Source organism: Falco peregrinus, chromosome 14 (genome assembly GCF_023634155.1).
Source record: "Falco peregrinus isolate bFalPer1 chromosome 14, bFalPer1.pri, whole genome shotgun sequence".
NCBI lineage: Eukaryota > Metazoa > Chordata > Aves > Falconiformes > Falconidae > Falco > Falco peregrinus.
Window position 1 is genome coordinate 10,971,893 of NC_073734.1, and position 19,480 is coordinate 10,991,372.

A 19,480-nucleotide genomic window follows, 5' to 3' on the forward strand; every position below is an offset into this window, starting at 1 on the left:
ACTTTGAAATATTGCCCCCTTAGGCCACTGCGGAGCAAGCATATGGCAGCACAGACCATGAGGGCCCCAGGGAGCGGGTACAGTTGAATCAGCTGGCCAGCAGTCCTCTCCTGGCTGATTCATGAGAAAGCTGTATTGACATCAGCTCCACAGGCAATTGCTGCTCTGTATTCACAAAGCAACCTCAAGTGCTGCAGATTCAGCAGCATACAAAGACAGGGGAACCAACTCAGGGCAGGGTGGGGAATGACCAATGCCAGGAAAAAAATAAAATAAAATAATGGGTTCTGAATTGCGTCTGAATCTCATTTTCCCAAATGTCAAGTGTGTCTGTCAAAGAGACGCCTAACACAGGCTATCTCAATTAACAGAGTTTGAGGACTATTGGTCTCCAGCATTCTAAAGCTAAATCTTTTGTGTTAGCAGAGTGATGTAAGTTATAGTAATCAAAGTTGCTATGAAAAAAAATACCACACAATTTAATTTTTTGACCTAGAACTTTCTAACTCATGGTTAGAATTTGTCTATGTTTCCTATAACTAAAAAAAAAAGAGAGAATACATTCCAGTCCAATTCTGTGGTATTTCACAGAGCCTAAGTCTGGCAGAAATCTGTACTAGTCGGCTCTCTCTCATCTGTTTGCCACTTAGGAAATCATCCACTGGCCAGCAAATGGGCTTATGTCACAAGCATAGTTGTTTGGAGAAACAAAATGCATGCTTTCAAAGCCAACAAAACAAAACTACCACAGTTTTGAACATTCTTTTCTATAAAATGTGAAATTTGGAAAAACTGTGAGAAATGCTTGTTAAGAGTAGATTTAAAGTGGCAACCAAAAGAGCATGTAGCAGAAACCTGAGTCAAAGACTTATTTGCATATATTCACCGAACAGAAATATGACTGTGTGAAGTGTATAAATGAAAAGAACCACAAAGAACTTCAGAAGCAGAATATCTGCAACAAGAACAATATATAGCTGTGACTATGAGAAAAGAATCACCTGGAAAAATAACAGTAGGACAGATTCTTGTAGATTGCTTAGGACTAGAGAAGCAAGCACCTAAATGCCAAAATTTTCTTTGCTCTGCCCTCATATGGTCAACATGTGTCTATGTCTGTCTGTTCGTCCTCATCCTGTGAAACAGGAACATCACAGGAAGATGTAAAGGAGCTAGGACTTCAACTCTGGTCCAAATTAGCTTTTTCCTGATGTCACTTCACTATGCGTCATTTGCAAAACATTCCTTTGTGCAAAGGGAATGAATGTGTGCAAAAAATGGAAAAATTGTAACAAATTGCTGCCAGTTAATGGAGAGGGAAAAAAGGCAGTTTTTGTCTAAGAAACCACTGCACATTAACAGCTCCACACTTTGCACAGGTAGTTTAGAGCTTATTTCTAAGAACCAGGTAGTATCTTCAGAACTTGAATGTTCACATACTTGTTGCCACTAGTACGAAGTATTTTGAGCAATCCCAGTGATTTTAGCAATTTTGTGTAAAGTCAATGAACTAATTTAATACATTCAGGACAATATAGGTCAGTGCAACTAAAGGGTCAGACTATAAACCCCTAAAAAGCAATATTGTAACTTCATCTGTGGTCCTTGAACTCATCATGGTCATTTACGAACAATGTAAAAAGATAATGACATTTTCAAACAGACCTCGTGAGAAATGGAAAGTACAAAAAATTCCCAAAAACCAAAAAACAAACAAAAAACCCCAACAAAAAAACCCACCAACATACTCAGAAATGTTTATTCAAGGCTCAATAACAAGTAAAATTAGGGAGAATACTGTCTTGGTTTTCCTAATCAATATCCTAACCAATTACTGAAGGTTACTTATGACTCTGCTTTTGGAACCCTGTCTCAGCCACACAGAATGTACAGAAGATTTTAAAGACATGTACGCTCACTAAATATATCTTTCATGTAAAATGTTCTTCAGTACCACAGCTAGTGAATTTGATTATGCACAAGATGACTAAGTAAAGGAACAAGAAAACATGAAGATATACATTTTCTAACAGCTGTTGCCATATTTTAAAACATCTGCTGGTTTTTTTCCTTAGCTTTTGCACTCCCTTTGCATTTACCCTTTGGGCTAATTTGTAGCTGACCCCAGTAATATAGTCCTTTTACTCTACAATTTTGTGACAAACTATCATTGATTTAACAGTCATGCTCAGTGCCTTAAAAAATCAATGAATACAGAGGGGAAAAAAACCCCCAACAAACCAGTAAGACAGTGTGGTTGATCTTGATAACATTTCAGGTGGGGTTTTTCTTGCATCTTTCTAATTTATCTAGTTATTTTATCACTATTCATATCAGGTGTTGCATGTCGATTTCGTATTCAACAGATTTTGTTCTTTTCCAAACAATTTGTAACTGGAAGAGGAGTAATATCTTTAGGAGAACTGGAAAGAAAAGCTAGACCTTATACAGTGCGCTTCTACTATAAATAGATACACTAAATAATTCCAGTTTGCTTTTGAAGAAAAAATAAAAAAAAAGATTGAATTATTTCTTATTTACAGTAGTGTAACCAAGGGTAAACTTCGATCCAAAGGAAAACATTGCTAAGTAGATGTGCTTGTGCCAAAATTGGAAATTGATATTCTGACTTGCATGAAACCCTAAGCCTTTTCCAATAAAGACCTTTTCCCCCACTAAATAGTTTTCATGGAAACATTTAGGGACAAAAATATTCTAATCTTTCTCACACTGTTAATTTTTTCTAGTGTTAAAGGCAAAAGCATTTCTAGAGTAATGGCAGACTGGATTCCACTGCATGTATTTCAAGATGGTTTTTTTTTTATGACTGTCAGGGGACTTAATATTTGGAGGTTATTAAAGTTTGTCTGTTTACCTTAATTCAGGCAAACTATGAAATAATTCTCTTCCCTTATGGCTTTTGTTCTTTTTCCATCTGTGTCCTTTTTTATTTCACCAACACGTTTGTCACTCTACTTCTGTCATCTTCTGTCTTTCAACATGACACTAGCTGTCTAAACACTCTTGCCTTCACTAAGAAAAAAATCAAGAAATTTCACTCCTCATCCCACCCCTGAAAAAAAGATCCTGCTATACTGTTGGGAAAAAGTATCCGCTTTTGTTTCCATCATCACCTCTGCAGCACGCTTTCAGGGAAGTCATACATCTGTGCACAGCTAAGAAGGCAACACAGAAATAGAACATACTTGGGTGTAGTGTCTCTCTTTTTTAAAAAAAAAAAAAACCAAAAACTTTTTTCTTTTTTTTTCTCTCTGTTTTTTTCTTTTCTTTAAATAAGCTACAGATCCAGCTACAATTACCCTTATGGATCTTCTAAGATAACTCATTCATTTACATAATAAGCTACCTTCATTGCAGGCATATATACACATCTCAGACAAATGGGGGCAGGGGGGAAGTCATGGGGTTCTTCCACCCAGAAGCTTAGGTGAATCTCTTTTTAAAAGGTTTCAACTGGGTTTCATTACCAGTGCATCCCTGTACATCTAAAAGTGATTAAGCAAGATGTACAGACAAATGAAATTATTTCCTATTTGTGACATGCAATACTGTCACAATAAAATTATTGTACAGATTTCATTTTTTGATCTTTAATCCCTCAAGCAAATTAATATCAGAATTAAACAATTAAAGCACTAAGTTTCAGCAAAGAGCATATTCTCCATATACATTATTAGCTTTTACAACTAAATTCATCATTTTGGAGTTGGGGAACAGGGTTTACTACAGTACATTATATAGGAAATGTGTAAAAAAAAGAAAGGAATACAAGGATGAAAAAAGGGAAAATTCAATTTAGTTCTCAAAACTTTTTCTGGAATGTGCTCCTCTCGTCAAAGAGAGAAATAATTTATTTTAAAATAACTCTGCACACAGTGTCGATACAACACCACTCAGTATGTGTGTGGGTGTGCGTTCTGTAAAGACAGCTGAAAAGTGAGCATCATTCCTACCGGAGATAACACAGTGTAATACTAATTGTCTTTGCACCAGGTAGTGGGAGGAAAGCCATGCAAATCCTTTTCTTTTGTTTTAATAGCGAAGCAGGACTTTCCAGATATCACTGATACGTAACAAAAAAATCTAACAGGCCGGATTGTGGTCATGCACTTGTGATAATTTCATATACTGGCATACACACACATTCATACATATCACACACACAAGGTTTGTACATACACCACAGTTTTCACATCCCCATAATGTGTCTTTCATGTCCTAGACAGTCATGCAAAAATACCACTGACGTTCATATAACGCATCTCTTCCAGCAAGGAATGTAACACCAGTGTCTAATACAGCTATTAGGAAAATCACACTGGGTTAAAACCTCAACATTACATTAGAGAATAATGACAGGTTAATGCATTCATCTGTATTTTATGCATTGCTTTCCACAGAGGTCCAAAAATAAAATACCTTGTCCAGCATCCCCATTACATAAGTACACTCTGTGTGTGTGTGTGTACACACACACACACACACACGTATATATATATATATATATATATATATATATATATATATATAACATATGACTTCCTCTTCTGTTTCAGAGCAGTCAGAATTTGTATAAGGATTTTCAGGAAAGAAGAGATTTAGTGGAACCTTTTATCCTGCATAAGAACACTGACTAGTAATGGCTGTGTTGTAGAAATGTCAAGGCTGAAATTAGCAGTGGGTGGAGATCTCTTTAAGGAGAATTAAGTAAGTGAATAATGGAAGTAAAATACTCTTAGTGTGGCAAAAAATAAAAAATATCCCTGAACTCTGAAAGGAGACAGTTTTCTTATAAACATTATAGAGAAGTAAAGTAATTTTAAGAGGACTAACAAAACTTAAAGAAACTTAAAATAGTTTATGGAGATTTAGTACAACTTGATATTGCTACCTGCAGGTTAAAAGAGGAAGGCAGAAGGAAACAGTAACAGCAACATTAGCGAAGGGGTAACAGTCTGATCTTCATCTTTCTAGCCTTGAAAATTGGTTCCAGCAGAGATTGCAATGCAGACTTGACTGCATATGCTGCACAGATTTTACAGTCAGTTGTGACCCGTGTAATGCAATGGCAAACATACTCTGAGTTCTGAGGTGACAGTTTAGAATTAGGTTTTGTTTTTCAACAAAAGTGCAAGCGTGTATATTTGTGCTTCCTCACAGAAATAGCCTGAAAATGTGCACCCCTAGGAATGTCACATAGAAAAATATGCAAAGTTCAGGCATCATAAGGGATAAATGTGCAAAACTGGCATAATTTCACTAATAAAGGTAATAAATGGTAGACCTCTTGGATAATCTATGACAATTTTCTATCTGTATTTGTGGTGTTAGAATAAACTCATTTTGGACTAAACTCTTCCATGCAGCCTAAGGATATGTAAAAATGTGGAACTACATGATTTCGAGGCAGTTCAGTGAAGAATTACTTCTCTTTCCCCCACCATGCTAGGGAAAACAGTGAAATGATATCCTCAAAAAGCCAGAGCTTTTCACTGTTCCAAAACCTGACATCTATGTCCAGGTACTGGTCATTTCTTCTACAATCTCCTACTGTGAAGTTTCCCCAGATGAAGTTTTATCTTCTAATGCATCTCTCATGACCATCTTTACATTTCCTCCCCCCTCCCTGCTTCACCCTAACACTTTTCCCAATTGTTTCACTTCCTCTATCTTTCATTAATGAAATTATTCATGTTTCATTTCCCCTCTCTTGCTTTCATTGCACTGTCACCATCTTTTAAACCTCATGTTAACCAATTCACTCGATTTTTATTCATCTGATCTTCTGACTAGTTTCCTGTCAATGTTTTGGGTTGGTTTTTTTTTTCCCCTCATCTTCTGCACTGTGAATACTCCTTGGATAGAAGCCATATCTTTACTAAGGTTTATAAATATTGCTCATATGCACCGATACAAATTACTTTTAAAGCAGCCTTGTCTCAATATATATTCATTTTCTTTTTTCCTAGAATACCAAACAAGTCCCGTTCATATAAGGATTAACTGCTTTCAATTTCCTTTCATCCTTCTCCTATTTCCTCCTTTATTTTATTTTTTTCCCTTTGTTTTACTTAATTTAGCCATTGTATTGCCTAGAGCCTGGCAAAAATATATTCTGAAAGCAGGTTCGTATCATGTTTATGCTGCTGTGTAACTGAAAGCAACTTACAAATTAAACCTATGTTTTAGTAAAAACTGATGTGCAGGCTTGAAAATTCACATATCAGTTTTGGCACAAGCAATTCAATACAACCAAGATATGAAAATCTGTTGGAGAATTGTTGATTAAAAAAATGAAGGCTCGGGTATCACCTTCTAGTCAGCACACCATGCTTACATTTGAAAATGGCCTGGTACAACTAATTGTACTGAATGTGAGTGAGAGGATGGTTCTGGCTCCTTACATTCCTCTTCTTTTTAACTATATAAGACAGAATGGTGGTTTTGAAACTTTTTGATAGGGTGCTGCTTTATTTTACAAAGCGCCTTGGCATTCTTTCAATTATCTTGCTGTGACAGATGTAGACAAATTGCTGAAAAGCATGTTATGCTCAACCTAATAGTAAAAAAAAAAACCACATTAGAATTTACTCTGAATTTCATGGCCAGATTTTGATGTCTTTGCTTATACTGAACTCTGAAATTGACTCTTTTGGTTTAATGGGTTTACTTCCCTTTTGCTTTAGTGACAGCTACGGGTCTTCTGCACTCGATATGTTTGTGTCAGTAGGGACTGAGGACCTGAGTACATAATTACGTACCCCTGTAAGTAGAGATGTATACACTTGCAAACACAGAACACAGGAGAAACTATGAAAAAAGATTAAAATCTAATCTATTAATCCATGAGAAAATAGATTCACATTAATCTGGCAAAAATAATAAATATAAGTAAAACATATTAAGAAGATTATTTCCTACTCCTTTCTTTTTCTTTGCTTTCACACAGTTAATTTCCCTCTTCACCATCTCTTTCCAGAGGTTTCTCTGTTTTCCCCTTCCATCTTCCACACAAATCCTATGGCTAATTGGTTAAGTCCACTCTAGAGTCTAACCATCAATTCCCAGACAGAGCATCATTCATTTCAATGTTTTCGGCTGATTAGAGTTGCACTTAGAGGAAAACAAATAAGTATGTATCAACATACTGCAAGTGCTACATCTGTGTATGAAAATACACAAACAGATAATTAAACATCAACAAAATATCAATAGGATTAGAGTGTCATGTTGGAACAAATCTTGATAAATCCTTCTCAGTAACAATACTCTAAGTACAGCATCATAAGGGGAATATAAATTCAACCCGTTAAAGTGTTGTTGGACAAAGACAGACACATTAATACATCTGTTAGTCATTTTCTTACTACTAAGGGACTCCACTATTGTGCTGCAGATGAAAGCTTTGGCCAAGGAGAGATTTGTAAATATGCAAATTAATGCTAACAACATAATAAATATCTTATTATTCATCAACAACTCAACAGCATACTGGCACAGTTTAAACTGTGAGTAATCAAAGTTTGTTGATGTTTACACATACGTACCTACAACAGACATTTCTGGAACCGTAGCGTGATACGGACCATCAACAAACTCTGGGGCATTGTCATTGATGTCTTGAACCTTAATAATGAATTCTGAAGGAGGCTCCAGAGGTTGGTTTGTGTCCCTGTCGACCGCTTGGGCTGTTAGCGTGTATTCAGCTTTTTCCTCACGGTCAAGCCTTTTCATTGCATGAATGTCTCCAGTCTTGTCATTGATCACAAAGATTGTTCCAGCTCCATCTCCTGACAGAATATACTTGATTTTGCTGCTGCCAGGATCCAGGTCTGTGTGCAACTAAACAGGGAAAAAAAAGCACTTTAGAGACAAAATTTACACCCAGATTTATTTTTTTTTTTTGCATTGGTCTAACCATACATTTTGTCAAGCTATTCTTTTGTACTTTAAGCTTAGCACCAGTGATCCACATCTCAGCTTGAATACACAAGGATAGTAGGGATTTGTATACATACTAATCAAAAGTGAATGTAATCATAGGCATAATTAGACTTTCTATTTAAAAAGCAGCTGTTATATATATATATATTGAATCCCTGTTCTAAAATGTAAATGTCTTCAGAACTATTATCAGCCAAAATGAACAAGCACAAAATGTCCTTAACCTATTAGATCAAAGGGTGAATGAAGGATTAACAGTAATAGATATTTTAATCCATTTTTTTCTTTTTAGTTATTACTTTCAGCTTATTTTCAGGTGACTGAAAAAGGCTGAACACTGGCATCTATGCAAATGTTGTAATGGACAGCATTCACAGAAATTTAGAGCCATATCATAACTCAGCTGTTAGCAGAACTTAAAGGATTCTAAGGTATTTATTCTAAAAGTATTTCCCCTAAAAAAACCCAACAAACAACCTTTGTTAAAGCAAGTTTCCAGAAATATTAAAACCACCCTCACGCACATCTTCCCATTCTCCTCAATGCTGCATTAGAAAAAAAAAATTAGATTCTATTTGGCTTTTCAAAAAACAACACAAGATTATTATAATCTGAAACAGTATGGGAAAAATAGAATTCTTCTTTACTTTGATTTTTTATTTGTTAATTAAAAGCCTAAACTGAAGAGCACTGGAGACAAACAAAGGGCATTCATTGATTCTGAGCCCACAAAAAAATCAAGTATTAAATATTGGATTATCATCACAAATTCTTAATTTGTGAGGGTGAGTGTACCAATTGGTGGACCATATGTATTAGGGTTGACACACTCAAAAATACAGGATAATAATTTAAATATACAGTAATAGTGCTTTAAATTCTATTTACTATAAAGTCCAACACAATATGAACAATAAGAAGTGAATAACATGTCATTAAAAACCTAACTTGCATTTATTATTATTTACCTCTGTCTCACAAGAAGTCTGAAGGAAATATGTACAACCTGTTTAGGACAGCTGCAACATGACTTACAACTACCACTAGACTTGCTCCTGTTTGCTTATTTTTTAGCAGGCAGTTCAACAGAAATTGTTGCTGGTTATGCATTGTACTCTTCAATGGATATCAGGGGTTGCTAGGGCCAGCATTGTCATTTGATATAAGAACCTGTATTGGGATATTAATACAGGTGTGGAAAAAAAGCCTTGTAACACCAGTTACAGCCAAGACACAAGTGGATTTTTATGTCATACCACAAGCAGGCTCTGCAGGTTTTTCAGTAGATAATGACTCACATACAGTTATATCTGCAAATTAGCTGTTCAGGAATAAGGGCTTAGAAAACTCATTAACAGCACCTTAGAAAAAAGGAATCTCAAATTGTTGCAATGAGCACAGCGGACAATGGCAGTCAGGTTTGATTTTCCAGATGATCTGGTTTATTATACATACAAAATCTTGGGCCGCCAGTGTATTCTCTGCTTTGCAATAACAGCAGAACTCCCACCAACTACAGGAGGTGTGACTTCACCCTCGGTGTTTTGCAGGGCAACACTTTATTACCACACCAGCTAACACCACATCATTGTTTTAACAAATTTCTAAAAGCACTTGAACTGTCTGTGAATATGAATGACTCAATCCAGTTGACTCTTCCTACCCAGCCCACATGAGCGCACATACAGACATCAAGTGACAGCTGAGTCCTTTTTCCAAAAACTGAGTTTTTCTTTTTGTAGTTGCTATCAGCTTTTACTTGAGAACAATCAGTGCCATTTATTAACTATACTAAATCAGTTGACAGTACTTCCCTGTTGTTTGGTATTGCAGTTTTCTCTGCTCAGTAAGACACATTAATACATTTATTTTTATTTATTTTTTGCCTTAAAGATATTGTCCTTATAAGCAGAACTATAATCAATCTAGGTGTCAGCAACACAAAAAATTATTTCTAGGGTACCAGAGCCTGTCAAGATCAATCCAGAATCTGTTTATGTTTTAAACAGATTGTTTAAACACCTGTTTGATCCCTGGATAAAATCTATACTTTATTAACATTGCATATGAAGATTTCAGCAGAATATCCATAACTGAATTACAGTGATGTATCACAACATTGTCTGGACACACACAACTCAGCAAAGCAATTGGGAACATCTCAGTTCACCCAACTACAGAGCCTTACAATGAAAACTATAATCTGAATTTCTAAGAAAGCACTGGCTGGATAAAGTAGATATCCCATATAAATACTTGAGAATGCTCAAAGATCTCCCAGTTTGCTATTTGCTAATAATAAGTAGGAGAAGCTGTCAGTATAATCTCTGGTGTAAATTTTACCCATATTATTCAACACAATTTATCGTTCATAAATCAGTTCTGGTATAAATTAATGTGGAGCTATAAAACCTTTACAGTGCTAGTAAGATACCAACAGTAAAAACAAAATAAAGTCTATGATTACTATTAATTGTTTCTTCTAATAAGTTAAAGTTCTTTGCATCAAAAGAAACAAATAGATATTGGTATTTGAAACCCTATAAAATAAAGGGATAAACATTAAACAAAAAATGGAAGAGCTAGAAGCATTTTATAATCTTAAATTTGGAACTGAGGCTGATTAGTGGAAGATCAGTCCTTTACCCAAAGATTAAAAAAAAATTACTATCATTTTTGCCACTATTAGTTTTTAATAAAAAATCAAGCTGTAAACATGGTGTTTACAGAAATGATATGTATACTTTTAAAGATGAACATTCAGACTGACAGATTAAAATACCTTTTCCAGCTTTTGAAGTTCTTACAATATAATATCAAAATATTATAATAAATAACTCACAGAAATATCCATTTTTCCAAAATCAATTCATTGTTTGGGTTTAGGATTACATCATCATCATCTATTTACAAAGTTAAATCATGGAGCTGAAGTGAAACTCCAGACCAGAAAGCACAGTATTTTTTCCAAGTAATATTTTCTCTCTTCTACCAGATGTGAATGATAATTTACAGCAATCGTCAAGCTTCAGCAAGCTGTGTTCATGTGAAGGTTAAAGATCATTAAACACATAATTATATAGGGTCTAGGTGAATGATAGAGAGGCATAATGAATATGATAAATGAATATCGGTTTCTGCTGAAAAAGCCTGACAAATGTTGTAAATTTGAAACTGGTTTCCACACCTGTAGCTTCATTTGTTGTGCCTGTGCTTGAAAGCTGACCTCTTATTTTTCAGAAAAATATTGAGAAAGGTAAAAAAAATTCTATTTAAATAAGGAGACACCTATAGCTAGCCCCTATGTCCCACTATGAGACAGCAGCCCAAAACAAACAGAAAAGCGTGTTTACTGGAAAACTTAATCATGTTCAACTCACTTCCATTGCATGAGATTCAGGTAATCAGACTTCAAAGGAAGTGAAATCTTCTTCCTCCACCACTGCCCTGGCTGTGGGGCTATAAATTCAACCATCTCTCTTCTTTAAAGTAGCAGATGCAACCCCATCACCCAATTCCATGCCTGGATTTACGGCAACAAGAGAGGTTTTGGATCCTTTCCTAGTTTTAATGGTGATGCAGATGCCTTGTATTCATACCCTACTAATGGCTCCCATGCAGCCCTCGCACAGGTCCGTTCCTAAAAAATGAATTTCATCCAGAATGAACCCTCTGAACACTGCAGTTTCTAATTATTATTACTTCCTTTGCAATTCTATGTTATAATACAGATGATAACCAAAGAAGCCAGTATTAATAGGTAAAAGCATACACAGCGTACTTCCACAAAACTAACATTATTTTCACTAATAACAGATGCATACTTAAAAGTACTGCCAACACACTATTCAAATATATAACATATATTTATAGTCTCCCACATAAATACATTACAAAAATGCATAATTACAATCAGTGCAAGAGAGATTGCGTGGATGAAACTCATTCAAGGAGACTCTATATGCTGTAGATGTAAAAGTACTACTCTGCAGTAAAAAAACAAATACATGAGCACGTTACACTGGTACTAAATTCTTCCATTCCACAGGTATTTGTTCATCACATTTTTAATCACATTTTCTTAACAAAGACTTACTTCAAAACTACGTATGCAGCCAAGAACTTAATGTGTGGACGAAGGCTGAAGAAGCTCCAAGCTAGGTTTGGGAAGTGCTTTTGAAATTCTGAGTATGCAGAAAGATTGGTGAGTATCTTCTGCAGATGGAACCCATCTCACCTGCTCTCAGTCAGCTACCTGGCAAATCATCAGTAGTCAAAACAACAGCTTGCTCAGCGCAATGAATTTCATGTTCAAGCCATGTGTTCACCATCAGGGAAATACATAATGCACTTGGGTCTGGTCTGTGCCCAGCACTAGCAGAAAGCTGTTGACTGCCCTTTGTAGTGGGATTAGGCACGTCCAAGTCCTCTCCAGGCGTGGTGTTGATGTACAACTTGATACAGACTAGCCAGTAACAATATGCATTGTGAAAGAGAGGATTTGTAACCCCAATTTCCTCATATTAGTGAAAAGGTATATATATGTCAATAAATCACAAGAGGGGGGAAATCTGCATATTATGAAAATGCTCCTGCACATTTTTAATTAAGAGAAGACAAGGCAGCATTCTGTAGTTGGGTTTTTATTTAAGTTTGTTAGAAAGTAATTAATTCATCCTTGTGTAATTACAAGGGAATTACCCCTTACTTGTTTCAAGGGAAAATGTATAATCTGCTCTTAAAACTTCATTTTAAAATTTGCATCATTCTTTTACATTCTAACTCTGGAATTTTTTTTAAGGGATTAACTAGTGCATCACCAATCTTCACCTGATGTTATGCAGATATACACACAACACACCAACATTTTCCTAATGCTCCAGGTTCTTCTATTATTTAACTGTGCTTTGAAATAATATTTCTCATTTATGAGGCAGACCCCATTTAATGAACTTTGAGACAGAATTTTCAGCTTTCGTGACTCTTCTCCAAAACTGCTGGGTTCTAAGAAGCTATAGCTAATTTTGTGAAATCATGGAAGGATTTTAGTGACTTTTACAATCGTTTATACATATATCAGTGCTTTCAAAAAAACTGTACTGCACCTGACTCATCATATGATTCTTTCTGTATGTGACTTTGGCAGGGTGGTTTTTTTTCCCTAAAATATGAACATCATTAGGTGTTACAGAAGGTTTCTGTGTGTATTGTTGACATGCTCTGACACATAATGGAAAATGAGCACGTTTATTGATGACCCACAATTTAAAAAGCCATTCATAATTAAACTATTATAGATTCAATTCATTTGCACACAACGCAGAATTAATAAAGTGAATGTAATTTCAATTGAATAGACTCTTTCATTTTCTCCATGGATAGGCTGATCCCATCTCTAGTAATGGGAATTATAGCTGCACAATGGGGGAAGAAGAAAACCAAATATTCTGCATTATTATTCAGGGTAATGACAAATTGGGGCACAGACTTGATGTACCTGACATAATGTCAGTACTTGGAACACATTCAGAAAGGAAACAGACATGTCCATGGATGACAAAGGTTTCATTTAAGATATGAGAATCATGTAACTTGGAAGCCTCTAGAGTAACTGTCAAAAGACATTACTGCTCACACTTCTCAGCTGCAGTTTCACAACCATATTCAAAGAGAATTAAAGCAATAATATCCCTAACACTTTCATTTAAGAACATAATCTCTGCTTTTGTCTGCCTCAGTTTCCTACCATGTCATTTGAGTATCTTTGATTCCAGATGGCTTCTTTTATGTTTCTGTTTATTCTTTGCTGTTGCTTTTTTATTCTATTTGATTTGCTAATTTTGTCTCTGTTTATATTCATGCTGCAACTGTGCACAAACTGCTTTCCATTGCTTACCTTTTGGTATCATAATACACTAGAGTGAACTGCTTTTAAAAAACTGGAGACAAGATTGGATCTAACTATCTGTTTGTTCTAATTCACTGATTATGACCAACTGATGCAAGAAAAGAGCTGAGGAATGTGACTGAACCCTGATCCAAGTCATTCCTGGTTAGAGCACCATTGGTCCTTTCTGTACGTGTCATGTATTGCCTTCCTCACCAGTCTGAATTAATAATTTATATCTATTTTCACTCAGTGTCTTGGGAGAAGAGATAGATACACTTGTTTTTACAGATGGGATGAACAGAGGAAGAGATAAACCCATGTTTAGTCTCACAAAGATATATATTAGGAAAAACAGTCCAGCCCATAGGACTACCCAAGCCATTCCTAAAGAGCTCTACATATTTATCTCCAGTTAATCACAGTATTAATTTTTAATTAGAATTGTTATGTATTGCCAGTGTTGTTTCACAAATTTTTTTTCTGCCTGCCAGGGGAGCTAGGAATCAGGAAAACATGTCCGCACATGCAAAGTCTTCCCCAAATCCACAGTCACAAGTTCATCTTCAGGGGCTGTGATCGCAACAAGGACCAGGTAATTTGTTTCTACTCTTTTCTATCTTCATTCCAAAGCATGGTCTCAGGTTGATTTTTCTGTATATATTTCTTATGTATCTTGCTTCTTCTGAATCCTTATGTTAAGCCAGAAGATAGCTAAAGCTTTCTGTTTTCCTAGTTCTAGCCTTGGCCCTTTCCATTTGGGAATACCATCTGTCTTCCCTTCTGTCCTGAGAACACGGCCACCACATATGACCTGTGTCCCACCACAGCTTGGACTGTTGCCTTTAGTCACTGCTTTCTGCAGCTATTTAACGCCCAAGTGTCCTGTGTTAAGTGGCCTCAGATGGCTGACACCTTTTTGTAGTTGGCTTTCTGCCTAGCTTGGAGTTCATGTAACTATTTCTCAACCCAGACTGCTGTTCCTTTCTTATGTTCCAGCAGACACTGCTCCTGTAAAAAGGTCTTGATTTTTTAACCCAACTGTTTCTGATACTTGGAAACGTGCAACGAAGTTGTGTCGTGTTGCCAAAGACAACTCCTTTCCCATCTCATTTACTTCTCTATTATTTCATCTATAGTATACTGTGGTTCACCACAGGAGATCTGAAAGCTGGATATAGAGAGCCTCAAAAATTGCATGCAGTGTTAGTCTTGTAAAACATATTCTCTCCTCTGTGTTGGTTTTTGTTGTTGTTGTTTTGGGTTTGGTTTTGTGTTTGTTTTTTTTTTTTGGGGGGGGGGGGTTTGGGTGGAGGGGGAAAGTATCCGTCTGTCACCTCCTACTGTTTGCAGTCAAGCACTTATATTAACAATTCCAGTGCTTCAGGCATTATAATTAACAGTGCCTCCTGCACTTGTCACTTTTCCCAACTTGGTAAAATAGCAGTGAAATCATTTACTCTCTCCTCTATCTTGTCAGTCTTGGACACAAACTATGCTGCAGTTTCTACTACCTGTAAGATTGCGTGAAGTCTCCCAACACAACTTCAAAAGTGTTCCCTTTTGGCTTTCAATTTTACTGCCAGCAGAGACTCTCTTGCTGCTCCTTCCTCAATATAGGCAAAAGATGGGGAAGGCTGTAAAAAAACATAAGCCACAAGAATTTCCCATTCAATGTGCTAGCCACAAGTCTGGCAGCTCCTATACACCAAATCCTTCTCTTTTGTTCCTTTAATAATCATCATCTTATTCACAGTGTTCTGAGCTTTTCTTCCATGTTGTTTGAACTGTATTTTTCCTTTCCTCTTTAAAAGCTTATTATAACTTGCTAGGCTTCATTCTCAGGCACAGAGTACATTACACTGGAGCACTAAGACCTCTTTGTGCTTTTCAAATTATTTTCTCAAGTGCATGTCAGAGCAATATCTTATAATACATACTCTTAGGATTGCAGAAGAGGAATAAAAAAGTTAATCACTACATACCCGCAGCAGTAAATTGGAAGCTGCTTACAAAATCTGTCAAACTAGACAAGCTATAGCCTAGATCAGCAAAGGCAGAAAGAAGTACAATAGGCCAATGTGGTCAAAGGTGACAAGATATTTCTATTTATTTAAGCATATTTAAGTTGTCACAATTTTACAATCCTTCAAGGCTCTTTTTTTCAGCTGCTTTTACAACCCTGGCTTCTGATCATGCTTTGCTCACAATGATGAGGAGGAACCCAGTGATAATATATTTAACCTGTCTTCCTTCTAATAAAAGAATTTCAAATCCATGCAGAATGCATTCTGTTACTTAATGCCTTCTGTTATTTAATAATATTTAATAAAACAAACCTGAAAACATTAAAATACCTTTTTTTGAGGGTAATTTATCAAAGTTGACTGCTTAGCAGACTTCCATGTCTGAACATAAGGAAGCAAGTACTGTCTAAAACCACATGATGTGTAAAGCTGGCAGTGCAAATAGAAGGCTCTTTTCTAGCAATTGGCTGTCAAACACATCTACAGTGCAGAAATATAAACATCAGCTACGCAGCCAGCTTTGAGCTAAAATTGAAAACCGTTGAGAAGGTAACAGAGTGAAATAAAGAAAACTAAAAAATTAAGTTGTGAGTACTCACATATTGATTATCTTATGAACTATCTGCTTATATGTGACAATATAACTTTAGAGTACTTACAGTAACCTGTGAACTGTGCACATGGGTGCAGTATAATTTTTTTCTTACTAGAAATGTTTTTCAAGTTACTTGGAATGTGGAAATAAACACAGCTAAGAAATGCTACAAAGCAAATTCCTTATGAGATGTCAAACGAAACATTAGTTCTTCAGTTACCATGCTTGCAGTTACATAGTAACATCAGTGTCATACATCAGAATAAGTACATACAACATGAGGATAATTTGATTATTTTTTGCCATTTTCTTGCAGTTAGATGTTTATTAGTGATAACTCGTGCAGAATTATAAATTATTCAGAAGAACCTGGTTGAAACTAGTTATTATGACTTCATACAGTTTCATAAAAAATTATTTGTCACATCACTTGTGTGGTTTTCAAAGCTTCCTAATGTAATTTCCCATGCATTTCCACTAAGTCATGCATTCCTGTGAATTTCTTTCAAACTCACTTGCAAAGGTTACGTCTCTCATAATGCGATCAATTTGCAATACCATTAAATTTGAAATATTTTTTTAAACCACTAGAGAGAGATCATAGCTTCTGCCTTTGTTAATGCTTTTCTCAAAGAATTGACAGAGAACACAAACCATTACACACAGACAATATTAAATATGCAGAAAGAAACAACTGTGCCAAATCCAGCAAGGTTTGATATTTATTAATGTTATTACCTCTGATTGTCAAGCAACTTGTGTGGAGTCCTGCAGTCCCCTTTCTCAGTTATTCCTGAGACTTTAGTCTGCATATGAATTACTACATTCTTTGGCATATCAGATAACCTGACCTGTTTCCAAGTCGGAAAAAGCAATGCTGTGAGTATAAGCGTGGGCATCATTTTGGAGTATTTATGTCATTAGCTGTAAACACCTAAGCTGCCCGTGTTTCAAAACATGCAAAATTTGGGGTCAATGTCCCATTAAAAAGAAACCCTGGTTCAGCACGAATACAGACAAATTGTATACAAATCAGTATCACAAAAACTGTAAGTGTGTAACATATGTCAATCTCAGAACAGCCAGAATCCATACAGACTTAGCAATGATTTAGTCTAGACCTTTATACAAATCGTCTGAGCTCATGGTGAAAACTACTGTGGGAGGCTGCAGGAGACATCTGTACTAATTTAATGACGGTTGAATCACTGTCAGTTTTCTCTACCCACACAAGCTTGGTAGTGCTCGTATCACTCTGTGAGCACAGAACAGCCAAAACCCCATATGGTCCTCTCACCATTCAGCTGTTCTTTGCGTTTCTCTAATGGGACATTCTTCTTAGAAAGAGAGGTGAGCAGCCATCATGTATTAATATCTTTTGGGGTTGCGAGCAGCAGAGAAGATGCATGATACACAATAGACTGAAGTTAAGAGGCAAAGAAACATTATGATTTCTCAGGACCTCTTCTCAAACAATACACGTAGTCCCCCCGAAGAACTGATTATTAGGTTGCCCCCTAGAAAATATAATGGCCATAAAAGGAACATCAAAGGAGGGAAAAGCTGCATAAGGGAGATCCTTGAAGATCTCCAAGGGCATTGCTGAGGTTTTTCTAATAAATGAGTTCAGGTACCTTTTGGAAGGGCTCAGGAGAAAAAGAAGGAAAACCACTGAAACTTTAAAAATATGAGAAAGAGGTATAATATTAAGAACTAAAGTTTTTGAATGAGCCAATTCATACTCTAGGTAAAAGAATGACACATAATCCAAATATCAAATGTACATTCCTGCTATTTATCTGAAAACTCTACTGAGAGAAACAAATGACAGCTGGTTAGCTGGGCAGCTGACAACTGCAGACTCAGTACTCATCTATAAATAATGATTATTAATTACTTGTAATACAGTAACACATAGAGGTCCTTGTTGGCACAAGGACTCTGTTATAATCTGTGCTGCAACCTTCACTGAGCTTACTTCACTGTCCTCTGCTTACAGTGAAATACCAAGTGGCTTTTTCCCCTCCTACCTTTCTTCTGAAAGAGGGACAAGGAAGAATGAACCCAAAGTACATAATTTTAGAAATTAATTTCTAAGACATTGGCTAATTTCTACAATTACCACTTACGGCTTCAGTAGGATTCAAACTCATGGAAAAAATGGGGCTGAATTCTTGCATAAATTTCTAGTCCAAAAATGGTATTTTAAATTTTTTTTTTGAATTTTTAATAGTTTTAATGGTTTCGGGATCTGATATAAGACCAAGGAACTCAGTAGGAGCCTGTATCAAATTTCAAAGCACGCCAGACAAAACTCTTTATCTGAAACATGTAAAGAATAAAGATACAGAACCAAACAAACTCCCCCCAAAAAGACAAAAAATCACAACTGACATCTAGTTATCAATTTGGATTATGACTCCATAATTTATAGTCCAACTAAATTCAGAATTTACCCCTAACCTACAAGCTTATTTTTTATACTTTTCTGATAACTAATAGGTCATGTATAACTGATTTTCACACAAACTAGATAAATAATGAGATCAGCAATTATCTGACTGTGAGATAATAAAGTGTTGAAAATAGCAAGACCTTGAAGTAAAGTAAAATATTTGAGATTATTTATCAAGTCAGTAAAGCTGCCTTTTCACATTTACTTAGGATATAGGAGATGGAATATTTTGTTTGCCTATGGAGATGGGATCATTGGGTATGTAAATGGACATTGATAGCCAAGTTAACTGAAAAGATAATCTGCTGTATCACATTCTTCAACAAAATATTAGCAGTATAAACGCACTGTTGCTCAGTTCTGTAACAGATATTCTGACACAAAACTTGATACAGTTAAACATATCTTGGCTTATCAAATGTTAACTCTGTTTTGACACAAATCAGGATCATGCCTACTCAAATATCACAATCAGCATGATTAAACCAAACTTTTTTCCCCACCCATACTAAAAATTCAAAGCCATATTTAATATCTCACCACTGACCACA

The 19,480-nt window shown here is 35.8% G+C and overlaps 1 protein-coding gene across 2 annotated transcripts in view; it reads right to left on the minus strand.

Moving 5' to 3' along the window:
* The window catches only part of CDH8 (cadherin 8), a 137,211-nt gene that overhangs the window by 90,050 nt on the left and 27,681 nt on the right, over nt 1-19,480 (minus strand). For both annotated transcript variants that reach the window (XM_055819041.1, XM_055819042.1), the window contains exon 2: nt 7,569-7,863. In XM_055819041.1, coding sequence (XP_055675016.1) covers nt 7,569-7,863 — 295 coding nt within the window. The remainder of the gene's footprint in view (nt 1-7,568; nt 7,864-19,480) is intronic.